The sequence below is a fragment of the Salmo trutta genome, chromosome 3 (genome assembly GCF_901001165.1).
Source record: "Salmo trutta chromosome 3, fSalTru1.1, whole genome shotgun sequence".
In the NCBI taxonomy this organism is placed as follows: domain Eukaryota; kingdom Metazoa; phylum Chordata; class Actinopteri; order Salmoniformes; family Salmonidae; genus Salmo; species Salmo trutta.
Window position 1 is genome coordinate 54,965,959 of NC_042959.1, and position 27,527 is coordinate 54,993,485.

Consider the following 27,527-nt stretch of genomic DNA (forward strand, 5'->3'; position numbering starts at 1 on the left):
CGATCACTACACTCACAAGTACTGACATTCATATTGCAATCACACTTTCTCTGTCTTTCCCTCTCTCTTCCACATACTGTGCCCCTGGTAACAGTAGCATGCACACGTGGGGGGAGGAGGGGCACTCCCCTGACACTCTTACTATGACACAAGGGAAATTCATCCCAAATATACACAGCTTGAATACCTACACACAGAATGTATGGTCTGGTAGGACCTCTTACGGTTGTCATGTCTTTTTCAGAGGGTGGAGACCAATGTGATTAATTTGTATACCTCCTCTGAAACGTTGTGAAAGCGCTGTGTCATAGTGGAAGGATTTTGAGTCCTCTAGATAGAATTCTATTGTGTATTTTCCATGGATCCTTCTATACTGTGGCCAGAAGACGTGATCTCCTAGGTTTTACTGGAACATGACATAATATTAGGGCTCTTAGGAAGACTGACAGAGACGTTCTCACATCTGAATCACACTGTGCTAGAGGTCGACCGATTATGAATTTTCAACGCCTATACCGATTATTGGAGGACCAAAAAAACCCGATGCCGATTAATCGGCCGATTTAAAAAAAAATTTTTGTAATAATGACAATTACAACAATACTGAATGAACACTTATTTTAACTTAATATAATACATCAATAAAATCAATTTAGCCTCAAATAAATAATGAAACATGTTCAATTTGGTTTAAATAATGCAAAAACAAAGTGTTGGAGAAGAAAGTAAAAGTGCAATATGTGCCATGTAAAAAAGCTAACGTTTAAGTTCCTTGCTCAGAACATGAGAACATATGAAAGCTGGTGGTTCCTTTTAACATGAGTCTTCAATATTCCCAGGTAAGATGTTTTAGGTTGTAGTTATTATAGGAATTATAGGACTATTTCTCTCTATACGATTTGTATTTCATATACCTTTGACTATTGGATGTTCTTATAGGCACTTTAGTATTGCCAGTGTAACAGTATAGCTTCCGTCCCTCTCCTCGCTCCTACATGGGCTCGAACCAGGAACACATCGACAACAGCCACCCTCGAAGCAGCGTTACCCATGTAGAGCAAGGGAAACAACTACTCCAAGTCTCAGAGCGTGTGACGTTTGAAATGCTATTAGCGCGCACCCGGCTAACTAGCTAGCCATTTCACATTGGTTACACCAGCCTAATCTTGGGAGTTGACAGGCTTGAAGTCATAAACAGCGCAATGCATTGCGAAAGGCTGCTGGCAAAACGCACGAAAGTGCTATTTTGAATGAACGCTTACGAGCCTGCTGCTGCCTGCCATCGCTCAGTCAGACTGCTCTATCAAATCATAGACTTAATAATAACATAATAACACACAGAAATACGAGCCTTGGGTCATTAATATGGTCAAATCCGGAAACAATCATCTCGAAAACAAAACGTTATTCCTGTAACATTGCACAACCTTCAATGTTATGTCATAATTACGTAAAATTCGGACAAATTAGTTCGCAACGAGCCAGGCGGCCCAAACTGTTCCATATACCCATGCTGCGTGCAATGAACGCAAAATGACACAATTTCACCTGGTTAATATTGCCTGCTAACCTGGATTTCTTTTAGCTAAATATGCAGGTTTAAAAATATATACTTCTGTGTATTGATTTTAAGAAAGGCATTGATGTTTATAGTTAGGTACAGTCGTGCAACGATTGTGCTTTTTTCGCAAATACGCTTTTGTTAAATCATCCCCCGTTTGGCGAAGTCGGCTGTCTTTGTTAGGAAGAAATAGTCTTCACAGTTCGCAACGAGCTAGGCGGCCCAAACTGCTGCATATACCCTGACTCTGTTTGCAAGAGAAGTGACACATTTTCCCTAGTTAAAATAAATTAATGTTAGCAGGCAATATTAACTAAATATGCAGGTTTAAATATATATACTTGTGTATTGATTTTAAGAAAGGCATTGATGTTTATGGTTGGAGCAACGTGTACCTAAGCGATTATATGCAACGCAGGACAGGCTAGATAAACTAGTAATATCATCAACCATGTTTAGTTAACCAGTGATTATGATTGATTGATTGATTGATTGTTTTTTATAAGATAAATGTAATGCTAGCTAGCAACTTACCTTGGCTTCTTACTGCATTCGCGTAACAGGCAGGCTCCTCGTGGAGTGCAATGTAAAGCAGGTGGTTAGAGCGTTGGACTAATTAACCGTAAGGTTGCAAGATTGAATCCCTGAGCTGACAAGGTAAAAATCTGTCGTTCTGCCCCTGAACAAGGCAGTTAACCCACCGTTCCTAGGCCGTCATTGAAAATAAGAATGTGTTCTTAACTGACTTGCCTAGTTAAATAAAGGTCTAAAAAAATGTAAATTAAAATAAATAAATAAATAAATAAATAGGCCAAATCGGCGTCCAAAAATACCGATTTCCAATTGTTATGAAAACTTGAAATCGGCCCGAATTAATCGGCCATTCCGATGAATCGGTCGACCTCTACACTGTGCTGCTGTGAGCCATTAACATGGGCTGTGTTCCAAATGGAACCCTATTCCTGTCATAGTCCACTACTTTTGACCAGAGACCTATGGGCTCTTGTCACAAGTAGTGCACTATTTAGGGAATAGGGTGCCATTTGGGATGCATGCATGGTTGTTATACATTACTATAGTGTTTTGGGATTGGGGCCAATCAAGTTGTGTTTGATTAATGTTAATGGCATTAACTTCTCTAGGGTAGGGGGCAGTATTTTGACGTCCGGATGAAAGGCGTGCCCGTAGTAAACTGCCTGCTACTCAGGCTCAGAAGGTAGGATATGCATATTATTAGTAGATTTGGATAGAAAACACTCTGAAGTTTCTAAAACTGTTTCAATGATGTCTGTGAGTATAACAGAACTCATATGGCAGGCAAAAACCTAAGAAAAATCCAACCAGGAAGTGTGGAAATCTGAGGTTTGTAGTTTTTCAAGTGACTGCCAATACAGTATACAGTGACTTAGGGTTCATTTTGCACTTTCTAAGGCTTCCACTAGATGTCAACAGTCTTTAGAACGTTGTTTCATGATTCTACTGTGAATGGGGAGAGAATAAGAGCTCCTGGAAGTAGATGAGTGAGAAAATGACATGAGCTCAGTGGCGCGCACTCACGTGAGAGTTAGCTGTGTTCCTTTTCTTTTTTGAAGACATTGGAATTGTCCGGTTGGAATATTACTGAAGATTTATGATAAAAACTTCCTAAAGATTGATGCTATACATCGTTTGACATGTTTCTACGAACGTCAATAGAACTTTTTTTGACTTTCCGTCGTGACATTTTGCGTGCGCTTCCTGCATTTAGAGTAGTGGACTAAACACGTGAACAAAAAGGAGGTATTTGGACATAAATTATGGACTTTATTGAACAAAACAAACATTTATTGTGGAACTGCGATTCCTGGGAGTGCATTCTGATGAAGATCATCAAAGGTAAGTGAATATTTATAATGTAATTTTTGCCATTTCTGTTGACTCCAAAATGGCGGGTATCTGTATGGCTTGTTTTGATATCTGAGCGCTGTACTCAGATTATTGCAAAATTTGCTTTCGCCGTAAAGATTTTTTGAAATCTGACACAGTGGTTGCATTAAGGAGAAGTGTATCTATAATTCTTTGAATAACTTTTGAATATTTTATCAACATTTATGATGAGTATTTCTGTAAATTGATGTGCTCATTCACCGGAAGTTTTGGGAGGCAAACCATTTCTGAACATTACACACCAATGTAAAAATGTGGTTTTTGGATATAAATATGAACTTTATCGAGCAAAACATACATGTATTGTGTAACATGAAGTCCTATGAGTGCCATCTGATGAAGATCATCAAAGGTTAGTGATTAATTTTAGCTGTATTTCTGGTTTTTGTGACGCCTCTCCTTGCTTGGAAAATGGCTGTGTGGTTTTTCTTGTCTCGGCGCTGTCCTAACATAATCTAATCTTATGCTTTTGCCGTAAAGCCTTTGAAATCGGACAATGTGGTTGGATTAACGAGAAGTGTATCTTTAAAATGGGACATAATAGTTGTATGTTTGAGAAATTAGAATTATGAGATTTTTGTTGTTTTGAATTTGCCGCCCTGCTATTTCACTGGCTGTTGAATAGTGTCCCACGCTAGCGTCCCACATACCCCAGAGAGGTTAATCAAAACACTTTATTGGCCCCAATCCCAAAACACTATAGCAATGTATAACTCCAAAACAACTTATTTCTAAAGAGGAATATTGACCACCATATTTTGAATAAAATTAAAAGATGACAAATTTGCTCACTCATGAACACACACTGCGGTTGAGTATTGCGGCGACTAACAGTCAAGACATGATGTTTTGTTACTTAAGTATAGCCAAGTGCAATTTAAGAAGGCCGCAACCCCATTCATCCCTGCAGTGAGGCCAGCCAAGACTAAACAGTTACACCAGAACTCAACCAACACACTGACCGGCCAATAAGAAATATATGTGTATGTTAGGGGGAACTGACAGGTATAAATCTATCAATAAAACCTGAAAAACATGTTTGTCTTATGATGTCTCATAAGAGTAATTTCCTTCAGCAAGTTAGGTAGTTTGTTCTTTCATGAATAAACTCCTCAACTGCATTTCAAAGAAAGAACAGGGAAATGGAGTTTACAGGTATACAATAAACAGACCATAGTTATTGACTTGGAGACCTCTAACATTTCTGCCTCCCCCTACTCAACACCTAGCAACACCTCACACACCCACCGTCCCTCATATCAAACTAACCACTGAAACCCAGAACACCCCCGCTCTCTGAACAGTGAGATGGCCTGTTTGATGAGAAGAGACTGGATTCGCTATTGATACTGACTGTGGTGTTCTGTGTGGGCGGATTGGCCAATAGTTTCACTCCTTTGTTCTGTGGGCTGTACCATGAATGAGTAAAATCAATAAGAGGGGTGTGTAGGCGAGTATTGTTGGCGCGTGGGCTTGTCAGTCGGGGGGATTTCTGCATTCTCCACTTATTAGAAATATCACCACAAAAACAGTTTTTCTTTATAAAAGAAACATGTCACATCTGTAAAAGACATAACGGGGGAATTCTCTGAAGGCTTTGACCCGCCGAGGCAACTATTTCTGAGGCTTGTGCAATTGAACTTGTCCTGCGTCATACATGGAGAGAAACGTGTTACTGTTCAGACATATCTCTCCTGTCTCTAACCCAGTCAAACCATGTCTAATACCTTGGTCAAAACAAAGCGTTCGCAGACGTCAAAGCTGACCAACCGACTGCTAATCAGAATAAGATGCTGACGTCCGATTTTCCTGCGTGGGTGGAAGAACGTCGGTCCGGTCCGGTAACAGTACGACTCATCTGAGTATCATGCTGCCATATGCTGGGAATCCCCAGTTAATATAACCCCTGGTTACATGTTTCGTTGGGTTAGTTCAGTTTGACGGGTTTCGGGAGTGCTTGAAGGGCCGTCAAGGCTTCCAGACAAAACAGAGGGGAATGTTTAAAAAAATGTTGGTTTGATGTTTGAAACATCACAGAGTCGAGTGCTGGGACGTCCTTATCTGATAGGTCCTCACAGGGAATCGGGTCCCCAGAATACGTCTGTGAACAATGCTGCCATTAGGCTGCCTGAGTACCCCCCCAGTTCCTCTAATCCAAACACGCAGCTATAATCCCCCGCTATCACACACCCATCTCCCCAGTGAGGAAGAGAGGGAAACACAACAAACAACGGGAGACAAAGTAGCACTTTCACCTTTATCAAGCCAAGCCACCACCCTCCTCAGAGGAGAGGAGAGAAGGAATTGAGAAGAGAGAAATAGATGAGAGATTATAATAGTACAGGAAGGGGATGAAAAGAAAATATAGCGATTCTTGATAAAGCAAGAGAGAGTGGGAGAGAAGGAGCGAGCAAGAGAAAGACATGTGAGGGAGGCAGACAGAGAGCGAAAGAGAGAGGCAGGCAGGCAGTCAGACAGACAGAGCAGTAGTAGTGGTGCATTGCTCCATGCAGGTGATTCTCCTGCAGGTCCTCTGTCTCACAGCTCCATTGTCTGCTTATCTACTTCCTCTGCACAGCCCTCCAGACACTACCTGTTTAGGCTGCCTCTCTCGCTCTTTCTCCATCGCTCCCTCTTCCCTACATCTAGCGCCGCGCCTCATTCCACTATGTATTTTCTTCCCCTCCCTTTTCACTCTTTCACATGAGGGCGACTATTTTCCCTCCTCGGCCCTCTCCCGTGTTTTATCTCTGAGTGTTGATCTCTAAAAGTCCTCTTTTACTGTGTAAATAAAATAGACCTGATGGCTGATGTCTTTTATTCTCTGGCTTCCTGTGAGATGCAGAGCAACCTTTGATAGCACAGTGAGGAAGAAACTGGTCTGCTTTCTCTTGTGGGACTGTGTGTGTTTAATGTGTGTGTGTGTGTGTGTGTGTGTAAGAGAGGTATATGTAGTACAGGTGTAATTAGTGTAGTGCAATGTCTATGAGTAGGTAAGTACCGTCATTGGATATGGCCACGGGGTACACCTCCTTCAGCAGATCCCCCAGCGTGTGTGTGTGGCCGTCGGGCGAGATGGGGCGAAACAACTTCTGGATGAACGGCCTGTCACTCATCGTCTACATGGAAAGTGGGGAGAGGAATCAGAGCATGACAAATAAATTACATACAGTGCCTTCGGGAAGTATTCACACCCCTTCATTTTTTCCACATTTTGTTGTGTTATAGCCTGAATTTAAAATTGATTAAATTGAGATTGTGTGCCCGTGATCTACATGCAATACACCACAATGTAAAAAATGAACTGTAATGTCTTGAGTCAATAAGTATTCAACCCCTTTGTTATGGCAAACCTAAATACATTCAAGAGTAAAAATGTGCTTAAAAAGTCACAATAAGTTGCATGGACTCACTGTGTGTGCAATAATAGTGTTTAACATTATTTTTGTAATGATTACCCCATCTCTGTACCCCACACATACAATTGTATGTAAGGTCCCTCAGTTGAGCAGTGAATTCAAGCACAGATTCAACCAGAAAGACCAGGGAGGTTTTCCAATGCCTTGCAAAGTAGGACACCTATTGGTAGATTGGTGTTTAATGGCAGTGACAGGAGAAAAGTGAGGATGGATCAACAACATTGTAGTTACTCCACAATACTAATCTAAATGACAGAGTGAAAAGTCTGTACAGAAAACAAATATTCCAAAACATGTATCCTATTTGCAATAAGTTACTTAATTTATTACTCAAGTACTTTTATGCAATAGCTTGACAAAGCCACACAATAGCTCCAATGCAAGAACATAAAATGAAGTGCTTATTCTAGGCTACAAGTCACGACTCGATTATTTCTGGCACTGACCCAAGCCCTCGGGAACTGCGCCCCAAATGAACATATAACTAAATAAGCCAAAGTCTCTGACGATTCAATCACAGGCTACTCCAGTGATAAAAGTTAGGTGCAATACAGGGGAGGCTGGTGAGAGGAGAAATCGGAGGATGAGCTCATTGTAAAACGTCACAATACGTTTGATTTGGCTGCTGGGGGCAAGGAAACCCACAGATTTGCTAAGACCATTGACAACTATGTGCCGTTTTCAAGAGATTGTTAAGTGTTATAACTATTTGGTTTTAATATCATCACCTCTTGAAGGGCATAGTCAGAGCTACAAATTGTTCCATGCAAAACAATTATGCACATTTAGCTCTATCAGAGTAAGAAACTGCATGCTTTTCATGATCAGTAACCCTCAATTGATCATGTCATACATGAGGGTAGCCTCATGATCTCTCTCAATATTGGCCGCCATTAATTGGATATTTGAGTGACAAAGTGAACTATACCTGACAAGTGTAAGTGGTTTAGGTTCATTTTCCCATCCTTTGTGGGCTCTGCCTGTCAATCAACAGAAGGGTGCGTTTGCCGATGTACTGTTAGCTGACAATGTTTACTTTGCAAGCTACCAGTAGAAACGTAGAACTTTTCCTCTCCAACTGCAGCATAGACCTATCTAGTGAAGTTAGCTAACATTATCCCCTATTTAACATTGTTTTTAAGCATTTAATTATGATTGCTGCTGACAGACATGACAGGCACTGAGGTAAAAAAATATAAATGGCTAGCTAATAACAGATTACGTCAATATGGTTAGGTAACAAGCTAACTTTCAGGAGACAAACTAGATGGCTGTATTTGCGTAGTGATGACAGCAGTCCGACTGACAACTTCACCAGTACGAGGACTTGCCGATGTCAAGCTCTTTCCAAAAGCCTAATCTCTGATGACCGAAACTAAATGACACGTTGTTTGCTTAGCTAGCTAGTTAGATTTCAAATGGATAGGCTACCCTCACGCATCTGAAATTATATGATCAATTGATGTTTAATGATCATGAAAAGCATGCTGTTGCTTGCTGTATAACTCTGATGATAAAGCTAAATGTGCGCAATTGATTTGCATGGAATAATCTAAAATATCTTGTTTTGTCTATGCTCTTCTAGAGGTGATGATATTACAACCGAAAAGTTAACATTTAACAATCCCTTGAAAATGGCATGCAGTTGTCAATGGTTTTAGTGGAGCTGGGGGTCTCCTTGCCCCCCAGCAGCCAAATCGAACGCTCCGCACCGTTTTGAGACGTTTTATTGATAACGACCTATTGGAGACAAGAGTCCACCTACAGACACATCTACTAAAATATTAAAAGTGGTGATTGCTACCCAGTCTCTGATCTGAGGGCACATGAGAAAGGTGCCGCTCGCTGGATATGGTCCAGAAGATCAGGCGTTCGTACACGGACACCGGCGATCGGGTTGGCTATCAGTTCTGGGAAACCAGTTTGTCTATCAGTTCGGGGAAACCAGGGGCCTCCGAGGTGACAAACAGGGTGACAAATGGCGAGTCTGACACACAATAGCAACTAATCATGGGAGCTGTGAAAAGGAAACCGGCAATGGGAGGGTTCGAGTAACGGAGCTGTAACTAACACCGCCGGGCGTGAGGTAGGGAAGGTGGCTCTAAAGGCGCGAAGCTGGCTCTTGGGTTACCAGAAAGAGTGACTCACTGACAGGAAGCGTAGAGTTTGTGTGGGATTATGCCAGGAGCTGGAGTGGAGAGAGTGCGATAAGTGACAGCTACTTCGTTGCATTTTTAAAAACCGCCATGAATAATTGACCTGGGTACCATACAAAGAGGGGGCCATTGATCCTGGAGAGAAGCGCGATACTCTTGGACGGTGACACTTTCTTTTCAGTTTGTGTGACACCAGAGCTAGCAGAGTACCACCTGGCGACACCCAAGAGCGATGCGTCATTAACTCACAGACGATGAGAGGTCAGGGGAAAAGAGACTCGCTCTCCCTGACTGAAGCGAGCAAAGGAACTCAACCCATAGCCTAATTGCCAGTGTGGATTCAATCCGACTAATTGACAGTAAACTGGTGGCTGAGGTGCACAAACATAAATCAATATAATAATAATAATTTTTGGCCTGTGACATGAATGGGCATAAGCGGAGGGAGGAGTGCCCTTCTCAAATGGAACAGTAATATGCACCACTCGGTCATGCTGTCATCAAGGCAGCATGGTGCATCGTCTAGAAACATATAAACTCAGCAACGGCCCTTTTCTGGAACTTGTCTTTCAAAGATAATTCGTAAAAATCAAAATAACATCACAGATCTTCATTGTAAAGGGTTTAAACACGGTTTCCCTTGCTTGTTCAATGAACCATAAACAATTAATGAACATGCCACCTGTGGAACGGTCGTTAAGACACTAACAGCTTACAGACGGTAGGCAATTAAGGTCACAGTTATGAAAACTTAGGACACTAAAGAGGCCTTTCTACTGACTCTGAAAAACACCAAAAGAAAGATGCCCAGGATCCCTTCTCATCTGCGTGAACGTGCCTTAGGCATGCTGCAAGGAGGCATGAGGACTGCAGATGTGGCCAGGTCAATAAATTGCTATGTCCGTACTGTGAGACGCCTAAGACAGAGATACAGGGAGACAGGACGGAGAGCTGATCGTCCTCGCAGTGGCAGACCACGTAACAACACCTGCACAGGATCGGTACATCCCGAACATCACACCTGCGGGACAGGTACAGGATGGCAACAACAACTGACCGAGTTACACCAGGAACGCACAATCCCTTCATCAGTGCTCAGGCTGTCTGCAATAGGCTGAGAGAGGCTGGACTGAGGGCTTGTAGGCCTGTTGTAAGGCAGGTCCTTACCAGACATCCCCGGCAACAAATGTCACCTATGGGCACAAACCCACTGTCGCTGGACCAGACAGGACTGGCAAAAAGTGTTCTTCACTGATGAGTCGCGGTTTTGTCTCACCAGGGGTGATGGTCGGATTCGTATTTATCGTCGAAGGAATGAGCGTTACATCGAGGCCTGTACTCTGGAGCGGGATCGATTTGGAGGTGGATGGTCCATCATGGTCTGAGGCGGTGTGTCAAAACATCATTGGACTGAGCTTGTTGTCATTGCAGGCAATTTCAACGCTGTGCGTTACAGGGAAGACATCCTCCTCCCTCATGTGGTACCCTTCCTGCAGGCCCATCATGACATGACCCTCCAGAATGACAATGCCACCAGCCATACTGCTCGTTCTGTGCGTGATTTCCTGCAAGACAGGAATGTCAGTATTCTGCCATGGCCAGCGAAGAGCCCGGATCTCAATCCCATTGAGCACGTCTGGGACGTGTTGGATCGGAGGGTGAGGGCTAGGGCCATTCCCCCCCAGAAATGTACGGGAACTTGCAGGTGCTTTGGTAGAAGAGTGGGGTAACAACAGCAAGAAGTGGCAAATCTGGTGCAGTCCATGAGGAGGAGATGCACTGCAGTACTTAATGCAGCTGGTGGCCACACCAGATACTGACTGTTACTTTTGATTTTGACCCCACATTTGTTCAGGGACACATTATTCCATTTCTGTTAGTCACACGTCTGTGGAACTTGTTCAGTTTATGTCTCAGTTGTTGAATCTTGTTATGTTCATACAAATATTTACACATGTTAAGTTTGCTGAAAATAAACGCAGTTGACAGTGAGAGGACATTTCTTTTTTTGCTGAGTTTCTCTCTTTTCCATAAAATATATGTTTGAATTTTCAAACTAGATTTCATTGGGAAGGCAATTACTCTACAGGCTTAATCTAGTCTTGGGCTTTGAACGGGAGCCCGCCCGGTACAAAATGAATGCTATTCAATTTTCACCCGGTGTAAACTCCTCCCATCCGGCCCAGATAATCAAATCCCCCTCACTGAGGGAGTCAGTTGGAGAGAAAGCTTTACCACAAGACCTTCCACTGGTAAATAAAAATTCCAAGGGGATTTTTTTTGAGCTCTCATTTCCCTCAGCCACTGAGGCACCATGTAATGTACAGTATACATGTAGGCTACGTCATGTAATTGGACGTTTCCCTCTCCTCCATGGAGGAGCCAATCTGTTTAGCTTAAACATCATAATCATAACACCTAGGTCTATAGCTTAACACTATACTGTAGCCTATAATATGCCATGGGTTTGATTCCCTTTCCATTCATTCTATTCCAGCTTGTCCTAATTTCTCCCACAGTAGTCCACACACACAACAGGGAAAAATTATATTGAAGAATATTTTGTAGGCCTGGGTATTCTGGGTGTTATGTAACATAATAAGTGAGCGAGAAATTCTTGCAACAGTATGCCCAGTGGCATTCACATCTGTTGCCTTAACACCCACAAGCAGGGCTTGTAAACAGATGTGTCACTGTAAAATCATCCCCTAGAGACATTTAAGAAACTATCAACCTAGTTTCCTAGAAGGTGCCTCTCAAAACCAACATAAAAAAAGGTTAGTGGGGCTGCCATTCCCTTGATGAGTAAACATTTAGTCACAGGAGAAAAAGGCATACCTGCCGAGAAACAATGTAACCAGGTCTCTAATACAAGGATCCCACTGGGCACAGACATCAGTTCAATGTATAGTTTTGATTTACATTTGGTTGAGTTGTCAATTAATGTAAATTCAACAAACAAATTCACCATGTCATTAGATTTAGGTTAAAAGTTGGGTAAAGAAAAATACAAAATGCCCTTCACGTTAATGACTTTTTGCAAACCCAATCGGTTTTCCACGATGATCCAACGTCATCACATTGATCTTTTGGGTTGAAATTACACGGAAACAACGTTGATTCAACCTGTTTTTGCCCAGTAGGATTATAATTTTCACATTCCGCAAGATTTAGTGGCTCTGGCACTTTGTAACACAGTGGCGTCACTTTTGGAGCGGGAAACTGACGGCCGAATAAGACTGGCACGCACAGATACAGATAAATCCATCCCCTCGAAATCTCTTCCCTTTTCCATAAGGAACACAGTCTAGCGGAAGTGAGTGCTCTGTTATTTAGAGTCAATGTTGTCATTAATTCTGTCTGCATCAAAAGCAGCACATGTTATTTACACTAAAGACCGCAATTTGCCATCAGAGGGGGGCCTGCAGGTTGACATATAGTCAGCAATCGTGACTTCTGCATCCGGACCCGGATAGCTTTGTCCGCCGTTGGTTCAGTTAACTTTGGAGTACACAACTACATTTCTGTCTAGACCCAAGGAGTCCTGTTGCGCATGGTGCGTCTGTGGTTTTACAACCACTGTTTTATTATTGTGTTGGACCGTTTTATTATAGGCGAAATAAAAAACGACTTGTTGAAGTGTGAAATGAGTTACATATGTACCTAGTTTTGGGACACAACATTGGGAGTCTGTATTGGTTGTCCAACCAATACAGAGACTTCCAATGTTGTGTCCCAAAGCAAATTTGTTTAAAAAATTTTTTTAATCATCTCATTTTGTGGTAACATTTTGTTTCCTTTACCAACTAAAAGTCAATATAGGCCAAGACGCTTTTATAATGTTTTAGTCAACACTTGAATGATATATTTTATTGTTCTGTTTGGTCGTCTTTAATTTTGAATAGATTTATGATTGTAACATTCCAGTAAAAACATTGACGACAGATTTCATGGGCATAAAGGCTGACATCTGTTATAACACAGCAGCAAAGCCCTGACAACCTACTCGGATTCCCCTGGAGAAATTTCCACATCAATCTATATTCATCTGTTTATTCATGTTGAGAAGAGATGGCCTCAAATACTATGGAATAAGGTAGGCAAAGCTATATACCAGTCGAGCTGATCCGAGGGCTTATTGAATGTAGTCTTGGGTAAAATCATGCCCATTCCAGGCGCGCCGTTTCCCCACGCAGTTTTCCTACACTATGGGATACACACGGCCTAATGTTTTCCAGACCTTCAGGGCGAGACACTGGTGCTTATTCATCGTTTTGAGGGAATTTCATCTGAGTCATGGATGCGCGGGATCCCCCTTAGGAATTCACCTGTGCCCGCGTGCATCCCACGGTTTGGGCATGCTTCATTTGAGTTGCTTACATCCAACTATATACTAGTCAAACTAAACGATTGCCAAGCACACGGCCAGAACAAACATTAGGCTAACACATTTGTAGTTTAATGGGTGGGTGATATCTGGGAAAAGATGAGGATTGTTTGATTTATCTGCTGTTATCAAAGGAGTTTGACAAATTCATTTTTGGAGGGAAAAAGTTATTCACTGAACATCTCCAGGAAATATTTTTGCAACTGAGCACTTCTGTAGGGTTGTTTCGGTCACTGGATCAAATAAATCACAAGCTTACTAACAAATAAAACGTTGCTCAACAGCAGCCCACTTTAATCATAACCGTAGGACTTGGCGGTATCCTATTCATGAAGTGCCTTACTAGTCCGTCATACAGCACCATCTACGGGACAGTTCAGATACTAGACTGCATCGTCATAATACAAGGCAGTGGAGTGACAATTAATTCATGATTGTGTTGATAAGTGGTTTGTGCTGCACATTTCAGTTGTAACATTATATTTTTGTGTACTGTGTATTTTGTTACATTTTTACTCTGATTTTCATATTCACTTAATGCTTTCTCATATTCCTAAACGCACTATCATGTTCCATCTGCTTATCAGATGATAAAATAGTACTCTTTCATTACGATGCATTGCCGTATTTTAGACCTGCTGTATTTTTTGGATTGCATCGATTACATCATCTATTAAGAGTAGCAGTGATGCCACACTGCAGGTCACACTGGCTGTGATGTCAACAAGGCGTGTATTTGCCCATTTACCAGGTATATCCTGAAGGGGATGTAGCGGAAGCCTCCCTCCTCGGTGGGGTATTCCATCAGCTTACGGTTCATGGCCCAGAACTGGTCAAACTTATCTGAGGAACACAACACAACCACATTTACATACAAACTGTCCCCATCTCCTTTTATGTTTTTAAACCAGCTCTACAAGGGTTCTGAAACCCTTTCAACCTGTCCTGGTTTCTAACTCCCCTCCCCTGTATCTCACTTTCACACAATTTTAGCTTTTGAAATATTTCAGATCTGTTTTCTCTTCTGGGTGGAGTTGTAACTGTCTCTTTCTCTCTCTGTTTCTAGTCTGGTTTGGTTATGGAAGCCTCCAAAATAGTATATTTTGGTAAGTGAGAAGAGAAACAACTTTGCAGCTGAGGCAAAGACACTGTTCAGAGAGCGTGGGTGGCATGGTTTTGACTGGTTGGTTTGGGGGTGTGTAAGTTGTTGAGTAGAGGGGAAAAATAAGAGTACAGAGTCTAAAAAGTCAATACTTATATATATATATATATATATATGTGTGTGTGTGTGTGTGTGTGTGTGTGTGTGTGTGTGGGGCCCTCACCGTTCTGCAGACCCATCCACAGCTGCTTGTGGTCTTTCTTCTGCATGTCGTTGATGACCTGGCTCTTGTGTTTGAGGGCATCCGCCTCCTTGATGCTGGACATGAAGTGGGCCTCGATCACAGAGTTAGAGGGGCAGTGGAGCAGGTCACGCTCTGGGAAATTCTACCTCAGAAAAACACACAGACCGGACTGCTTTTTACCACTGTATACCAGGGGTTGGAACTGGTTCAGGGAACAGAACCGAAAACTGGAAAATAACAACATTTTTCAAGGAACAAAAGTGATCCACACTGTTTCAGGAACAGAACTGTAATTTTAAATCATGGGAACTGGTTAATAACGTTATTTTACGTTCCAGGCATTTTTTCTAGTCCCACAACAAAACACAACAAAGTCCTCACGCTGTCACTCAGAAACATAGCATAACTAGTGCCTCCAGAGATGCAACCTCTCTTATCGTCACTCAATGCCTAGGTTTACCTCCACTGTACCCGCACCCTACCATACCCGTCTGTACATTATGCCCTGAATCTATTCTACCACACCCAGAAATCTGCTCCTTTTATTCTCTGTCCCCGAGGCACTAGACAACCAGTTTTGATAGCATTTAGCCATACCCTCATCCTACTCCTTCTCTGTTCCTCGGGTGATGTAGAGGTTAACCCAGGCCCTGTGTATCCCCAGGTGCTCTCATTTGTTGACTTCTGTAACCGTAAAAGCCTTGGTTTCATGCATGTTAACATCAGAAGCCTCCTCCCTAAGTTTGTTTTACTCACTGCTTTAGCACACTCGCCAACCCTGATGTCCTTGCCGTGTCTGAATCCTGGCTTAGGAAGGCCACCAAAAATTCTGAGATTTCCATCCCCAACTACAACATTTTCCATCAAGATAGAACTGCCAAAGGGGGAGGAGTAGCAATCTACTGCAGAGATAGCCTGCAAAGTTCTGTCATACTTTCCAGGTCTATGCCCAAACAGTTTGAGCTTCTAATTTTAAAAATGAATCTCTCCAGAAATAAGTCTCTCACTGTTGTTGCCTGTTATAGACCCCCCTCAGCTCCCAGCTGTGCCCTGGAAACCATATGTGAATTGATTGCCCCCCATCTATCTTCAGACCTAGATGCCCTCAATCTCACACAAATGATCAAGGAACCCACCAGGTACAACCCTAAATCCATAAACATGGGCACCCTCATAGATATTATCTTGACCAACTTGCCCTCCAAATACACCTCTGCTGTTTTCAATCAGGATCTCAGCGATCACTGCCTCCTTGCCTGCATCTGTTATGGGTCCGCGGTCAAACAACCACCACTCATAACTGTCAAACGCTCCCTAAAACACTTCAGCGAGCAGGCCGTTCTGATGACCTGGCCCAGGTATCCTGGAAGGATATTGACCTCATCCTGTCAGTAGAGGATGCCTGGTTGTTCTTTAAAAGTAATTTCCTCACCATCTTAAATAAGCATGCCCCATTCAAAAAATGTAGGACTAAGAACAGATATAGCCCTTGGTTCATTCCAGACCTGACTGTCCTCGACCACCACAAAAACATCCTGTGGCGTACTGCATTAGCATCGAATAGTCCCTGCGATATGCAACTTCTCAGGAAAGTCAGGAATCAATACACAGAGTCAGTTAGGAAAGCAAAGGCTAGCTTTTTCAAACAGAAATGTGCATCCTGTAGCTCTAACTCCAAAATGTTCTGGGACACTAAAGTCCATGGAGAATAAGAGCACCTCCTCCCAGCTGCCCACTGTACTGAGGCTAAGAAACACTGTCACCACCGATAAATTCACGATAATCAAGAATTTCAATAAGCATCTCTCTACGGCTGGCCATGCTTTCCTCCTGGCTACCCCAACCAACAGCTCTGCACCACCCGCAGCTACTTGCCCAAGCCTCCCCAGCTTCTCCTTCACCCAAATCCAAATAGCAGATGTTCTGAAAGAGCTGCAAAACCTGGACCCCTACAAATCAGCTGGGCTAGACAATCTGGACCCTCTCTTTCTAAAATTATCCACCGCCATTGTTGCAACCCCTGTTACTAGTCTGTTCAACCTCTCTTTTGTATCGTTCGAGATTCCCAAAGATTGGAAAGCTGCCGCGGTCATCCCCCTCTTCAAAGGGGGTGACACTCTAGACCCAAACTGTTACAGACCTATATCCATCCTGCCCTGCCTTTCTAAAGTCTTCAAAAGCCAAGTTAACAAACAGATCACTGACCATTTCGAATTCCACCGTACCTTCTCCGCTGTGCAATCTGGTTTCCGAGCTGGTCACAGGTGCACCCCAGCCAGGCTCAAGGTACTAAACGATATCATAACCACCATCGATAAAAGCCAGTACTGTGCAGCCGTCTTCATCGACCTGGCCAAGGCTTTTGACTCTGTCAATCACCGCATTCTTATCGGCAGACTAAACCGCATTTGTTTCTCAAATGACTGCCTCGCCTGGTTCACCAACTACTTCTCAGATAGAGTTCAGTGTGTAAAATCGGAGGGGCTGTTGTCCGTACCTCTGGCAGTCCCTATGGGGTACCACAGGGTTCAATTCTCAGGCCGACTCTTTTCTCTGTATATATCAATGATGTCGCTCTGCTGCGGGTGATTCCTTGATCCATCTCTACGCAGACGACACCATTCGGTATACACCTGGCCCTTCTTTGGACACTGTGTTAACAAACCTCCAAAACGAGCGTCAATGCCATACAACACTCCTTCCGTGGCCTCCAACTGCTTTTAAATGCAAGTAAAACTAAATGCATGCTCTTCAACCGATCGCAGCCCGCACCCGCCTGCCCGACTAGCATCACTACTCTGGACGCTTCTGACTTAGAATATGTGCACAACTACAAATACCTAAGTGTCTGGCTAGACTGTAAACTCTCCTTCCAGACTCATATTACCATACTTTCTGGACTATTGAGCGCACCTGAATATAAGCCGCACCCACTGAATTAAAAAAATAATATTATTTTGAACATAAATAAGCCGCACATGTCTATAAGCCGCAACACCTCGGCCGTCTGCTGTCTGTGTGTTGACCCAGTCTTCGAGCTCATTTTCTAGTTCGGTCCATCTGCTTTTCTTCCCTCTGAAAGCTTTAGTTGTCTTTTTGCACTGAGTCAATTCCTCACGCTGCTGTTTCCAACGTCTTATCATCGACTCATTAAGACCAAGCTCCCGTGCAGCAGCTCTATTTCCTTTTCCAACAGCCAGATCAATCGCCTTCAACTTGAAAGCTGCATCATATGCATTTCTCTGTGTCTTTGCCATGATGAGGGTGACAAAATGACTACCGTAATCAGAATGATGGGAAGTTTGAGAGCGCTCGATTTAATCTAAACAGTAAACAAAAAAGTTGTTTGACCTTAACCCGTTCGGCAATTTCATTAGTCTAATGAAAGCTTCATGCCGCCAAAAAAACTGAGCACGTCACAGAATGTGTTTTTTTGTTGAAAAAAAAATTGAAGCGGGAAAAATCCATATATTAGCCGCGTCATTGTTTAAGCCGCGAGGTTCAAAGCGTGGGAAAAAAGTTGCGGCTTATAGTCCGGAAATTACGGTAAGCATCTCCAATCCAGAATTAAATCTAGAATCGGCTTCCTATTTCGCAACAAAGCCTCCTTCACTCATGCTGCCAAACATACCCTCGTAAAACTGACCATCCTACCGATCCTCGACTTCGGCGATGTCATTTACAAAATAGCCTCCAACACTCTACTCAGCAAACCGGATGCAGTCGATCACAGTGCCATCCATTTTGTCACCAAAGCCCCATATACCACCCACCACTGCGACCTGTATGCTCTCTTTGGCTGGCCCTCGCTACATGTTCGTCGCCAGACCCACTGGCTCCAGGTCATCTATAAGTCTTTGCTAGGTAAAGCTCCGCCTTATCTCAGCTCACTGGTCACCATAACGACACCCACCCGTAGCACGCGCTCCAGCAGGTATATCTCACTGGTCATCGTCAAAGCCAACACCTCCTTTGGCCGCCTTTCCTTTCAGTTCTCTGCTGCCAATGACTGGAATGAATTGCAAAAATCACTGAAGCTGGAGACATATCTCTCTCACTAACTTTAAGCATCAGCAATTTGAGCAGCTTACCGATCGCTGCAGCTGTACATAGACAATCTGTAAATAGCCCATCCAACTACCTACCTCAACCCCATATTGTTTTTATTTACTTTTTTGCACACCAGTATTTCTACTTGCACATCTATCACTTCAGTGTTAATTTGCTAAATTGTAATTACTTCGCTACTGTGGCCTATTTATTGCCTTACTGCCTTAGTCCATTTGCACACACTGTATATAGATTTTTCTATAGTGTTATTGACTGTACTTTTGTTTATTCCATGTGTAACTCTGTGTTGTTGTTTTTTGTCGCACTGCTTTGCTTTATCTTGGCCAGGTCGCAGTTGTAAAGGAGAACTTGTTCTCAACTGGCCTACCTGGTTAAAGAAAGGTGAAATAAAATAAAAACGTATTCCAGTATCTACCTACAAGCTGAGAATCTTTGCATGTGCGTGTTGCTACCTGCCCTTCCCCCTGCGAAGCATAGGCTACTGACTGTACTGACGTTACAAGCTTGATTCAGAAGATAGGGAGAGATTTTTAATTAGCAAGAGAAAAATTTGTAAACTTTTTCAACACTAGTGAAGGATACTATAGGCCTAGTTATCATGTTTCACGTTGGATTTATTAACTACAAAAAGGTAAGACGTGTTTTAAATTCTGGTGCCGCTCTGCACACACAAGCTTGTTAACTTGCTATCTCAAGCTTGTTAGCTAGCTAGCTCAAAGGACATACAAAAGTTCCTCCGTAGAAGCCGTCCTCCTAGGTATAATTCTGTGTACCTAATTCATATAATGCATGTCATAACAAGATGCCCAGCGCTTCAAGCCTCCTCCTCAACCGTCTCTCGCTCTTTCCACACCCTCAAAATTTGTCACATCTTGCGCCATAGGCTACACTTGTCTGTCCATCATGCATGTAAACAACTAGCTTACCGCACTGATTGGTGATGTAATTTAATGAGCTAAATGTATTTAAAAACAGTTGATTTCACAGGTTAAAAAAGGAACAATATAAACTGGTACTTTTTTTTGGTTCGAACCAGTTAAGAATTGTATTTTTCTGGTCGGAACAGTGGAACGAAACAGGGGGAAAAAGTGGTTCTGTTCAGAACGAAACGACTGGAAAATTATTTCACTTCCAACCCCTGCTGTATACAGGCCAGCATTTGGAGGATTATACATTTGGAGCAGCAAATATACTTGCTGCTCCATATGTACTGTGTTAACTTGCTGAAAAACGAATTCTGTGTTGTACCTTAAAGTGCACAGTGATGCTCCACGGCAGGGCAGTGTTGGAGGCATGCAGGTCAAACAGCAATCCGATTGGATAGTGCCTGCAATGAATAAACACAGCCACAGCACATCAGTTGAGGAAACATGTCACCAGGGCTTCATTCCGTTCCAACTCTGAATCATAATGAGTTATCCCCTCCTTCACCGTGGGCTGGATCCTAAGTAACCTCTTAATACGTTTTAGAGACAAAACACCTTATTTACCCAAAGGTCTGAGTTACGTGTGTATGTCAATTTAAGATTAGGACTCATGTCCAACCAAATGTCAAAAGCTTGTGTTGGGCTGCCACCTGGTGCCTGAAATGTAAGACTGCAGACAATTGGTATGTAGTCTCTTCATTGATGATGACGATGATGATAGGAGGCGAGTTGATATGCTCAATTCTGATCTGTAAAAGATGTACTCTACTGCTGTGCTAGGACACTTGTTTCTATGGAGGGGCACAGGGAATTCTAACCATTATATTCACTAGTAGTTGTTTAAAGAAGTCAATACTTTACAACACACATAGTCCTCACAGTCCTACGGTAATTTAAAGCTCACCCACCATTTGAGTGGCGTTCCTTCGAAATCAAACCATATCTCCTCTACGTCTTCGGCCTTCATGACCTTCAGGAAGTGCTTTTTCACCTTGTCTGTGACCAGAGTGAGGTAGCTCACCCTTGGCAGGAGGAGCTGAGGAGAGAACAGCAGAGGGGGAGAAGAGAGGGGCTCAATCTAGGTTCCCGCAAGAGTCCATGGCTCAAGCCAGCTCAGTAGTCATCATGTGTGTGACCTGAATTAGCTAGACCTATGTCACAAATGCTATGTCCATTGCACATGAGGTTGGTTGCACCTTAATTGGGGAGGACGGGCTCATGGAAACCATGTATTTGATACCATTCCATGTGTTTGATGCCATTCTATTTGCTCTGTTCCAGGCATTATTATGAGCTGTCCTCCCCCCAGCAGCCTCCACTGGCATTGTCCAGCAAATATACTTTTTTTTTTACTTAGTACTAGTCTGCATGATGTCATACTTACATAGAAGGGTTCGGCCTCTCTCTCGGTGATCTCATCCTGGTAAAGTGTGAAGCAGGTCGGAATCCGACCAAACCAAACATCTCGCAGCACGTCCTTGTCATCTGCCATCCTCCTGTCGCTCCCAGTGGCACATAAAGAAAGTATTCTCTAGCAACAAACCACCTGTCATCAACAGATTAAATGGTCAATCTGGGATTGGTACATTCATTTTGGGACTTTTAAATGAATGTTACATCCCCATTGATATTTTAAGAGTTTGATTGATAAATTCCTCATGAGTTTAGTTGAACTGTCGTACCCCATCCAAACCCAAAATATGAGCTTGTTTTACTTGGTTGTTTGTAAACAATGTCATTGTAAACAAACCCTGCATAACCTCAAAACATGGCTAAAACTATAATTATCGGTCTATGAGTGGCCCGTTGTTGTTTGAACTCCAGATTTTGCACCAATGACAGTCAGTCTCATATGAGAGAGTACACCAGAATGGTAACATTCGAAAGCTCTCTACAGAACGTGTCAATTAAACTCTCTTCGGAACCTGTCAATCACAGCTCTGCAAAGAGTTCTAATCTTACCACAGTTTGTGAACACACAACTTCAACTAGCCAGCGTTAGGCTAGTGGAGAAATACAAAGTGCTAGTTAGCTAACGTGTTAGCTAGATACTGTAACTAACTAGCCACGACTTCACTGGTGGTGAGGAATAAGATTACATTTAACATAGTTAACTAAGCAACGGTGTGTTGGTTACTTTGCACCGATTTACATGTACATTATTATGTATTGACTTGCTAGCTAGCCAACTAGCTAGATAGCTGCGTACGCTACCTAGCCTCACTGACACTGGCAGAAATAGTAGCGAGGCTGTGGGCACATTTGAAAGTGTGCCCTAAACAAGTGGTAGGACTAGGAGCGTATCATTTCTAAAAGTTTTGAGACAAATGATAAACAACATCTTACTTTTCTAGAGCGTTTGTAACCAGCTGCGATGAAGGAAGAGGGCCGTGGTGGTGTTGTCATTCGCCTGTCAAGGAAAAAAAGCAAGAAAATCCCCCTTTTCGCTGACGAGGTGTAACCTGCAGTATAGAGTGACATCCAGCGTTCATTGTAGTGTATTGCAATAATCATGTCGAGATATTCAGTGCAAAGAGGACCTATAAAGTTGTTGGTTAGTGACGATAATTTTGATTCGCCTAGTAATCGATAAGTCATTTTGTAGTTATTTGTAGTTTCATTTACAGCTTGGAAACCGCAGAAGTTTTCTTTAGAGACAACAAATATGGCCCCTTTCACGGTCCGTAGATGTTTTGCAATTGTGCGCAGTCGCCTGTTCTACGTCGTTACAAGGATCCAAATCCATTTGTTGTGCTCTCTGAATCAAGAATGGATAGGAAAGTTGAAGTGGATAACCTCGAAACGCGTCTTGAGACGCTGGAAAGTCGTATATACGGTGAAAGAAGGAACAAGGGAGGGAAACCCGTGAAGGTTTGACAATAATATTCTATATTAGAAATGCCGAATAGCGATTCAACTGGCTGCTTTGGCTAGCTAGCGAACGCCCTTTTTGCACACTGATTTAATACAATCAATGCTTAGACGTCAATATTATGGAGCATGTGTGAAGAACAGCTATACCAGGGCATTCCAACTAAGTTAGCTACAATCCAACATGTTAATGTCGAACGACTACTTAGATAGCTAAGTAACTCAATGCCAGTACAGCTATAAACACGGTTTATTTTCAAGTTTAGCTTTAGTGTATCATCATATAATGCACCCTGTTCCCTAGTGCGCGGATTCCCTCTCCAGAGTTCAGGCCGCCCTTGCAAACACTGCAAATAAGAGGGAACGAGTGAAGATTCTACACAAAAAGAGTGAGTGACATCTTAGACGACACATAATTGTGACTTGGATGGGACACATTATTACCAGGACAATCACAAAGCAGGGTCAATTGTGATTATATTTCCCACATAGTAACTAGTATATATTCTACAACCTTTTGTTCTGTGTACAGTTGAGGACCTGCTGAAGTATCTGGACCCTCAGTTCACTGACCACATCACTGTTCCTGATGCCATGAAGCTGGAATTCATCCTTGCTGGTAAGAGTTTTTCATGTTAAATATGTGAGTAAATGTTGGGGAATTTGGCACTGCGTCATGGTGATTGAGTAGGCCTCTGGCGTATGGGTATGTCACCTTTCGGCGAAATTCGCCGTTTCGAATCCCAAATAGGTGACCTACGTGATTCGTATAGATCAGATGAGAAAAGTTTGGGAGGGGGGGTTGGATCACTATTGGCTGTTTACATAACAACAGAATGCAGCGCAACACGCGACTGAAGAAAGAAGAGACAACCAATCTATTAGTTACAGCATCAGTGCGCGCTCTGGAAAGCCAGCTTGTCAGTTATAGCAGCGCGTCCCCTGAACGATAACGAAGAGGTAGGTGAGAAGCCTGACCACGGAGAAGGTGATGAAGCGTACTTCATGAGCTGTAACCGAAAAACAACTGGCATTTGGAAAGTTTGAGATGAGGGAGAAATTGTGGTGGAACAAGTATTAGCATTGTTAAGTATCTTGCTAGCTGGATCAAAATGAGCCGTTATTAGCTAGCCAGAGAAATGTTGAACAACATTAGCCAACTCATCTGATCAAATAATTGAGTTTATGGTGTGAAAATGATCTGGCTAGGTAACGTTACAACATCAGATGAGCTAACATTAGTAACCTAACCAATTTGCTATAGTATTAATTGGTATAGGACTCCTTGCCGTTACTCAAGTTATAACGAGTCAGTTGCTTACTGGACCTTGGCAATCTGTGTGAAATGTTAACTAGCTAACGAACTAACCACTATCTGTTAACCACATACTGTAGAGGGAAAACATTAGTTCATTTTCAGAATGAGAGAATTAGGTGAAAATGAGGCGCTGCTTGTTAAACAAGTGGATTCAGAGATCAAGTGTCGCTGGAGCTGGGCCTGGCTTAAGCTGGATGCCACTATAGAGGTGAAAGGAACACCACACAGAACTGATGTCCACAGGCAGAATGTGTACAATGTAATAATGTGCAGTGTAGCCCAAAGAGTTTTTGTTGTGTTGAACTTGACAGTAACATGTGTGGATTATAAAAAAATGTACTCAGGGAATGTTATTTTTGCATACAGCCTTGTGCACTTGATCTATAATGGCCACTATAATAGAGCAAAAATAAAATGGCTGTTTGTTTCATTCTATTTCTGCTTTAAGATGTTTTTTTCCCCCCCAAGTGCAATATTTAGATGTGTGTGTGTGTGTGTGTGTGTGTGTGTGTGTGTGTGTGGTCACAAGCATTCTATTATAAAGGCTGTCATGGCTAACTGCAATATTAGTGTATTGTTTTTTTTCTCAAGACTTGTCATTTGCAGTAAAGTCTAGGCAACAAATAACATTGGATTCGGTTCACATTAACCACTTTTTTAATTTTACACACAGACTGATCATGTAATCATATTATTTGTTTTTTTTTAGTTAAAACCTGCATTTCCCCCTAGCAGGGATTTTTTTTGTTGCATGTTTCAGTTAAAAAACAATTTTTTAAGTCACCTTTTTAGGCCCTCCAGTTTGCATCCCTGGTATGTGCCTCCAGTCTCAAACTCATGCACTTGTTTCTCCCCACAGAGGAGGACTTCCTGCTTTGCCAGGCCACCCTTCTGGAGCATGTGAGCAACCTCCAGCCACTATTGGACAGCAACTACATCAGAGGTAGGTGAGAGGGAATTTAAGTATCATTACAATGTGGTCTGTGTGAAGTGTTGATGGGATGATGGGTTAAATAGTGTTTTTTATGTTGAACGCAACTCATTGTAATGTTCTCATTTACAGATGTGCCAGAGCATGCCACCAAGCTACAGCGTTTGTCTCAGATTCACATCAAAGAGCAGGTATGAACCCTCCCCCTCTCACTTATTCATGCCCCTCTTTTCTTGATTTTGTCTTTCCTCACAAGACACACTAGATTGACTTTTGTGAATTACAGTAGTGACACTGTTCTTGTCATTTTCCCAAAGGACCAAACTGAAGCCCAGTCCCTAGAGGTGAAGAAACTGTTTGAGGAGTACAACAAAATGGTACCTTTCCTTCATTATAATAGCAAATAATGGAATTATTGAAGTGAATAAATAACACTGATCAAGACAGAGGAAAATGTATCTGAGGTTAGCTAGTGAAACTGTGTCGAGTACATTGGCTGTCGTGTCTCCTGACCTCCTCGGTCAGATGAATGAACGTGAGTGGTTGTAGATTGTTTTCTGTCATGTTGAACTCTGAGCAATGTCTAGTCTGTGCTAATGGAATGAACTGCCTGGCCCACCAAATTATCTTTGAACCTTGACCTCTTTGGCAGATGTTCCTGCTGTCCAAGCAGTTCACCCAGTGGGATGAGAGCCTGCGGAAAGTGGAGGAGGCAAAGGGCATCCGTCAAGTGGAGTAGCGACCTTGTCCAGTGATGACCGTTATGACAGTGTCACGGCATGAGGTCATCCGTGTGTCAAGGGTCCTATATGCAGCTTAATGTAACTTGCTGGATATTATTGTTATTTATTTACAGCTACATCGAGACATTTGCATAGCTTTTTTTTTTATTTTTTTATCCTTGTTCATTTATTCAACATACAATGTACCCATGCATTCCAACTCTGCAACACTGCTCCAGGCAGTCACAAGACACTGCTTTTCTTCTGGGTCGGTTGACAGTAGAAGAGTGTAGAGAAGAATTTGCACACTAACTTTCTTCTTCCACAAAGTCCTGGTTTTAAATAGTTTTATATCAGACAGCATGACCGCAAATGTAAAGTAATTGCAATAAAATCCATACTATTCAAACTGAACTGTTTGGTTACTTCTGTTTGCAATACATGTTTCAATATATTGTTATAAAACAACTAAAGTCGAAACTTCAATTGTGTGCTTGAATTCACCTGTGCCGGAGATTGCTTTTCTGTTCGCATTTAATTACAGGTATTTCAACAGCCATATCTATAACTAAGAAGATAAGATGTTTTACAATCGGAGAGCTACAATTGATCGGTTGTAAAAACGTCTTTAGTCACAAGGTAGGTTTCCATCCAATTTGTGACAGATTTTAATGCGAATATTCTAAAATCTGCATAAAATGCGTATTTTCCCACTAGAGATGTTTTCATTAAACGGATTTATTGCGGATAAAAGCCTGTGCGTGATGTCGTGGTGGACATAACGTTTATTGTAAAATGTCCATGTCCGAATGAAAAATACAAGTTAAATGGGTTTCAATTCTATTAATGGTTTTGTCAGAAACTGTTGCGTTATATAGCAAATGTGCCCACTCTGGGTTTGGCACGTGCGCTTTAGCCAGCTGCTCAACATTTCCGGGTAGGCTACCTACATGATGAGATTATTATGGCTAAGGGTGATATTTTTATTTGTCAAACGGCAGCCACATCGATCCTTATGTCACCAGAATAAGACCCTCAATATGTATTGGAAAGGAGCATCAAGCTCATCACGTGCACTTTCACCACCCTGTGAAATTAATAATTTATTTAATCTGTAGCCTTAGAAACTGGATGGTTTCCCGAGTCGTAGTGGGACCACACAACATATCATCGCGTGACTCCAAGTTTACTTCTATGTGATCATTACGTTAGTATATCAATATTTGCGCATAAAGAGATTTCCACACCAATTTGTCACATAATTAATTTTTAAACACAAAAAGTACCACAAATTCGAACGAACAAATTGTCGGCATTTCTCCATCAGCCCGGTCGTGATTTTTTTCATGAGGCAGTTAATTCATCCACATACAATGGTTGGATTGAAACCTGGTTTTGATATGGCTAGTATTTAACGTTTCCAAATGATGGTAACCCCCTTTACAAGTCAAGACCTTGCTATCGTTATAGGAAGAATATCTATTGCATACTCTGCTCTTCCTCTATCCTCGCCTCCTCAAAGCCCATTGGATGAGGACAAACCAGAGGTCCTTCCCCTCTGTCTTCCAATCGGTTTTGAGAAGAGAGGACGCGAGGAGGATACAATTGACATTCTCCTGCTGTCTAGCACGCGCTCAGTAATGTGATCAATTTGGCAGCAGATGGGGGCAATTATTATATTGTAATTGATTAGTCCTTATTGTGTAAAATGTGCATAATTGGTTATGGAGGTATATATTTTTCTGCAGACAATAGCTGAAATACACACTAAAATATTGCGAAATACAGGCAGACACGCACGCACACTATCATATTATTGGGCTATAGTAATGACTAATATAATTAATTTTAATAACTAATGTAATGCATTCTTATTACTACGTTGCAAACGTC

At 42.3% G+C, this 27,527-nt stretch overlaps 2 protein-coding genes across 2 annotated transcripts in view; one reads left to right on the plus strand and one right to left on the minus strand.

Moving 5' to 3' along the window:
- The window catches only part of LOC115179301 (autophagy protein 5), a 31,904-nt gene that overhangs the window by 3,120 nt on the left and 1,257 nt on the right, over nucleotides 1–27,527 (minus strand). The window contains exons 2-8 of the mRNA XM_029740702.1: nucleotides 22,139–22,254; nucleotides 21,177–21,338; nucleotides 20,701–20,828; nucleotides 20,115–20,193; nucleotides 14,775–14,937; nucleotides 14,198–14,292; nucleotides 6,489–6,606 (exon numbers count right to left, since the gene is read on the minus strand). Coding sequence (XP_029596562.1) covers nucleotides 6,489–6,606; nucleotides 14,198–14,292; nucleotides 14,775–14,937; nucleotides 20,115–20,193; nucleotides 20,701–20,828; nucleotides 21,177–21,284 — 691 coding nt within the window. The 5' untranslated portion in view covers nucleotides 21,285–21,338; nucleotides 22,139–22,254. The remainder of the gene's footprint in view (nucleotides 1–6,488; nucleotides 6,607–14,197; nucleotides 14,293–14,774; nucleotides 14,938–20,114; nucleotides 20,194–20,700; nucleotides 20,829–21,176; nucleotides 21,339–22,138; nucleotides 22,255–27,527) is intronic.
- On the plus strand, nucleotides 22,254–26,048 carry LOC115179309 (dynactin subunit 3). The gene is made up of 7 exons (XM_029740711.1): nucleotides 22,254–22,663; nucleotides 22,968–23,052; nucleotides 23,196–23,282; nucleotides 24,841–24,924; nucleotides 25,045–25,103; nucleotides 25,230–25,289; nucleotides 25,565–26,048. Exons 1-7 carry the CDS (start codon nucleotides 22,481–22,483, stop codon nucleotides 25,649–25,651), a joined length of 645 nt encoding a protein of 214 aa, XP_029596571.1. The 5' UTR covers nucleotides 22,254–22,480; the 3' UTR covers nucleotides 25,652–26,048.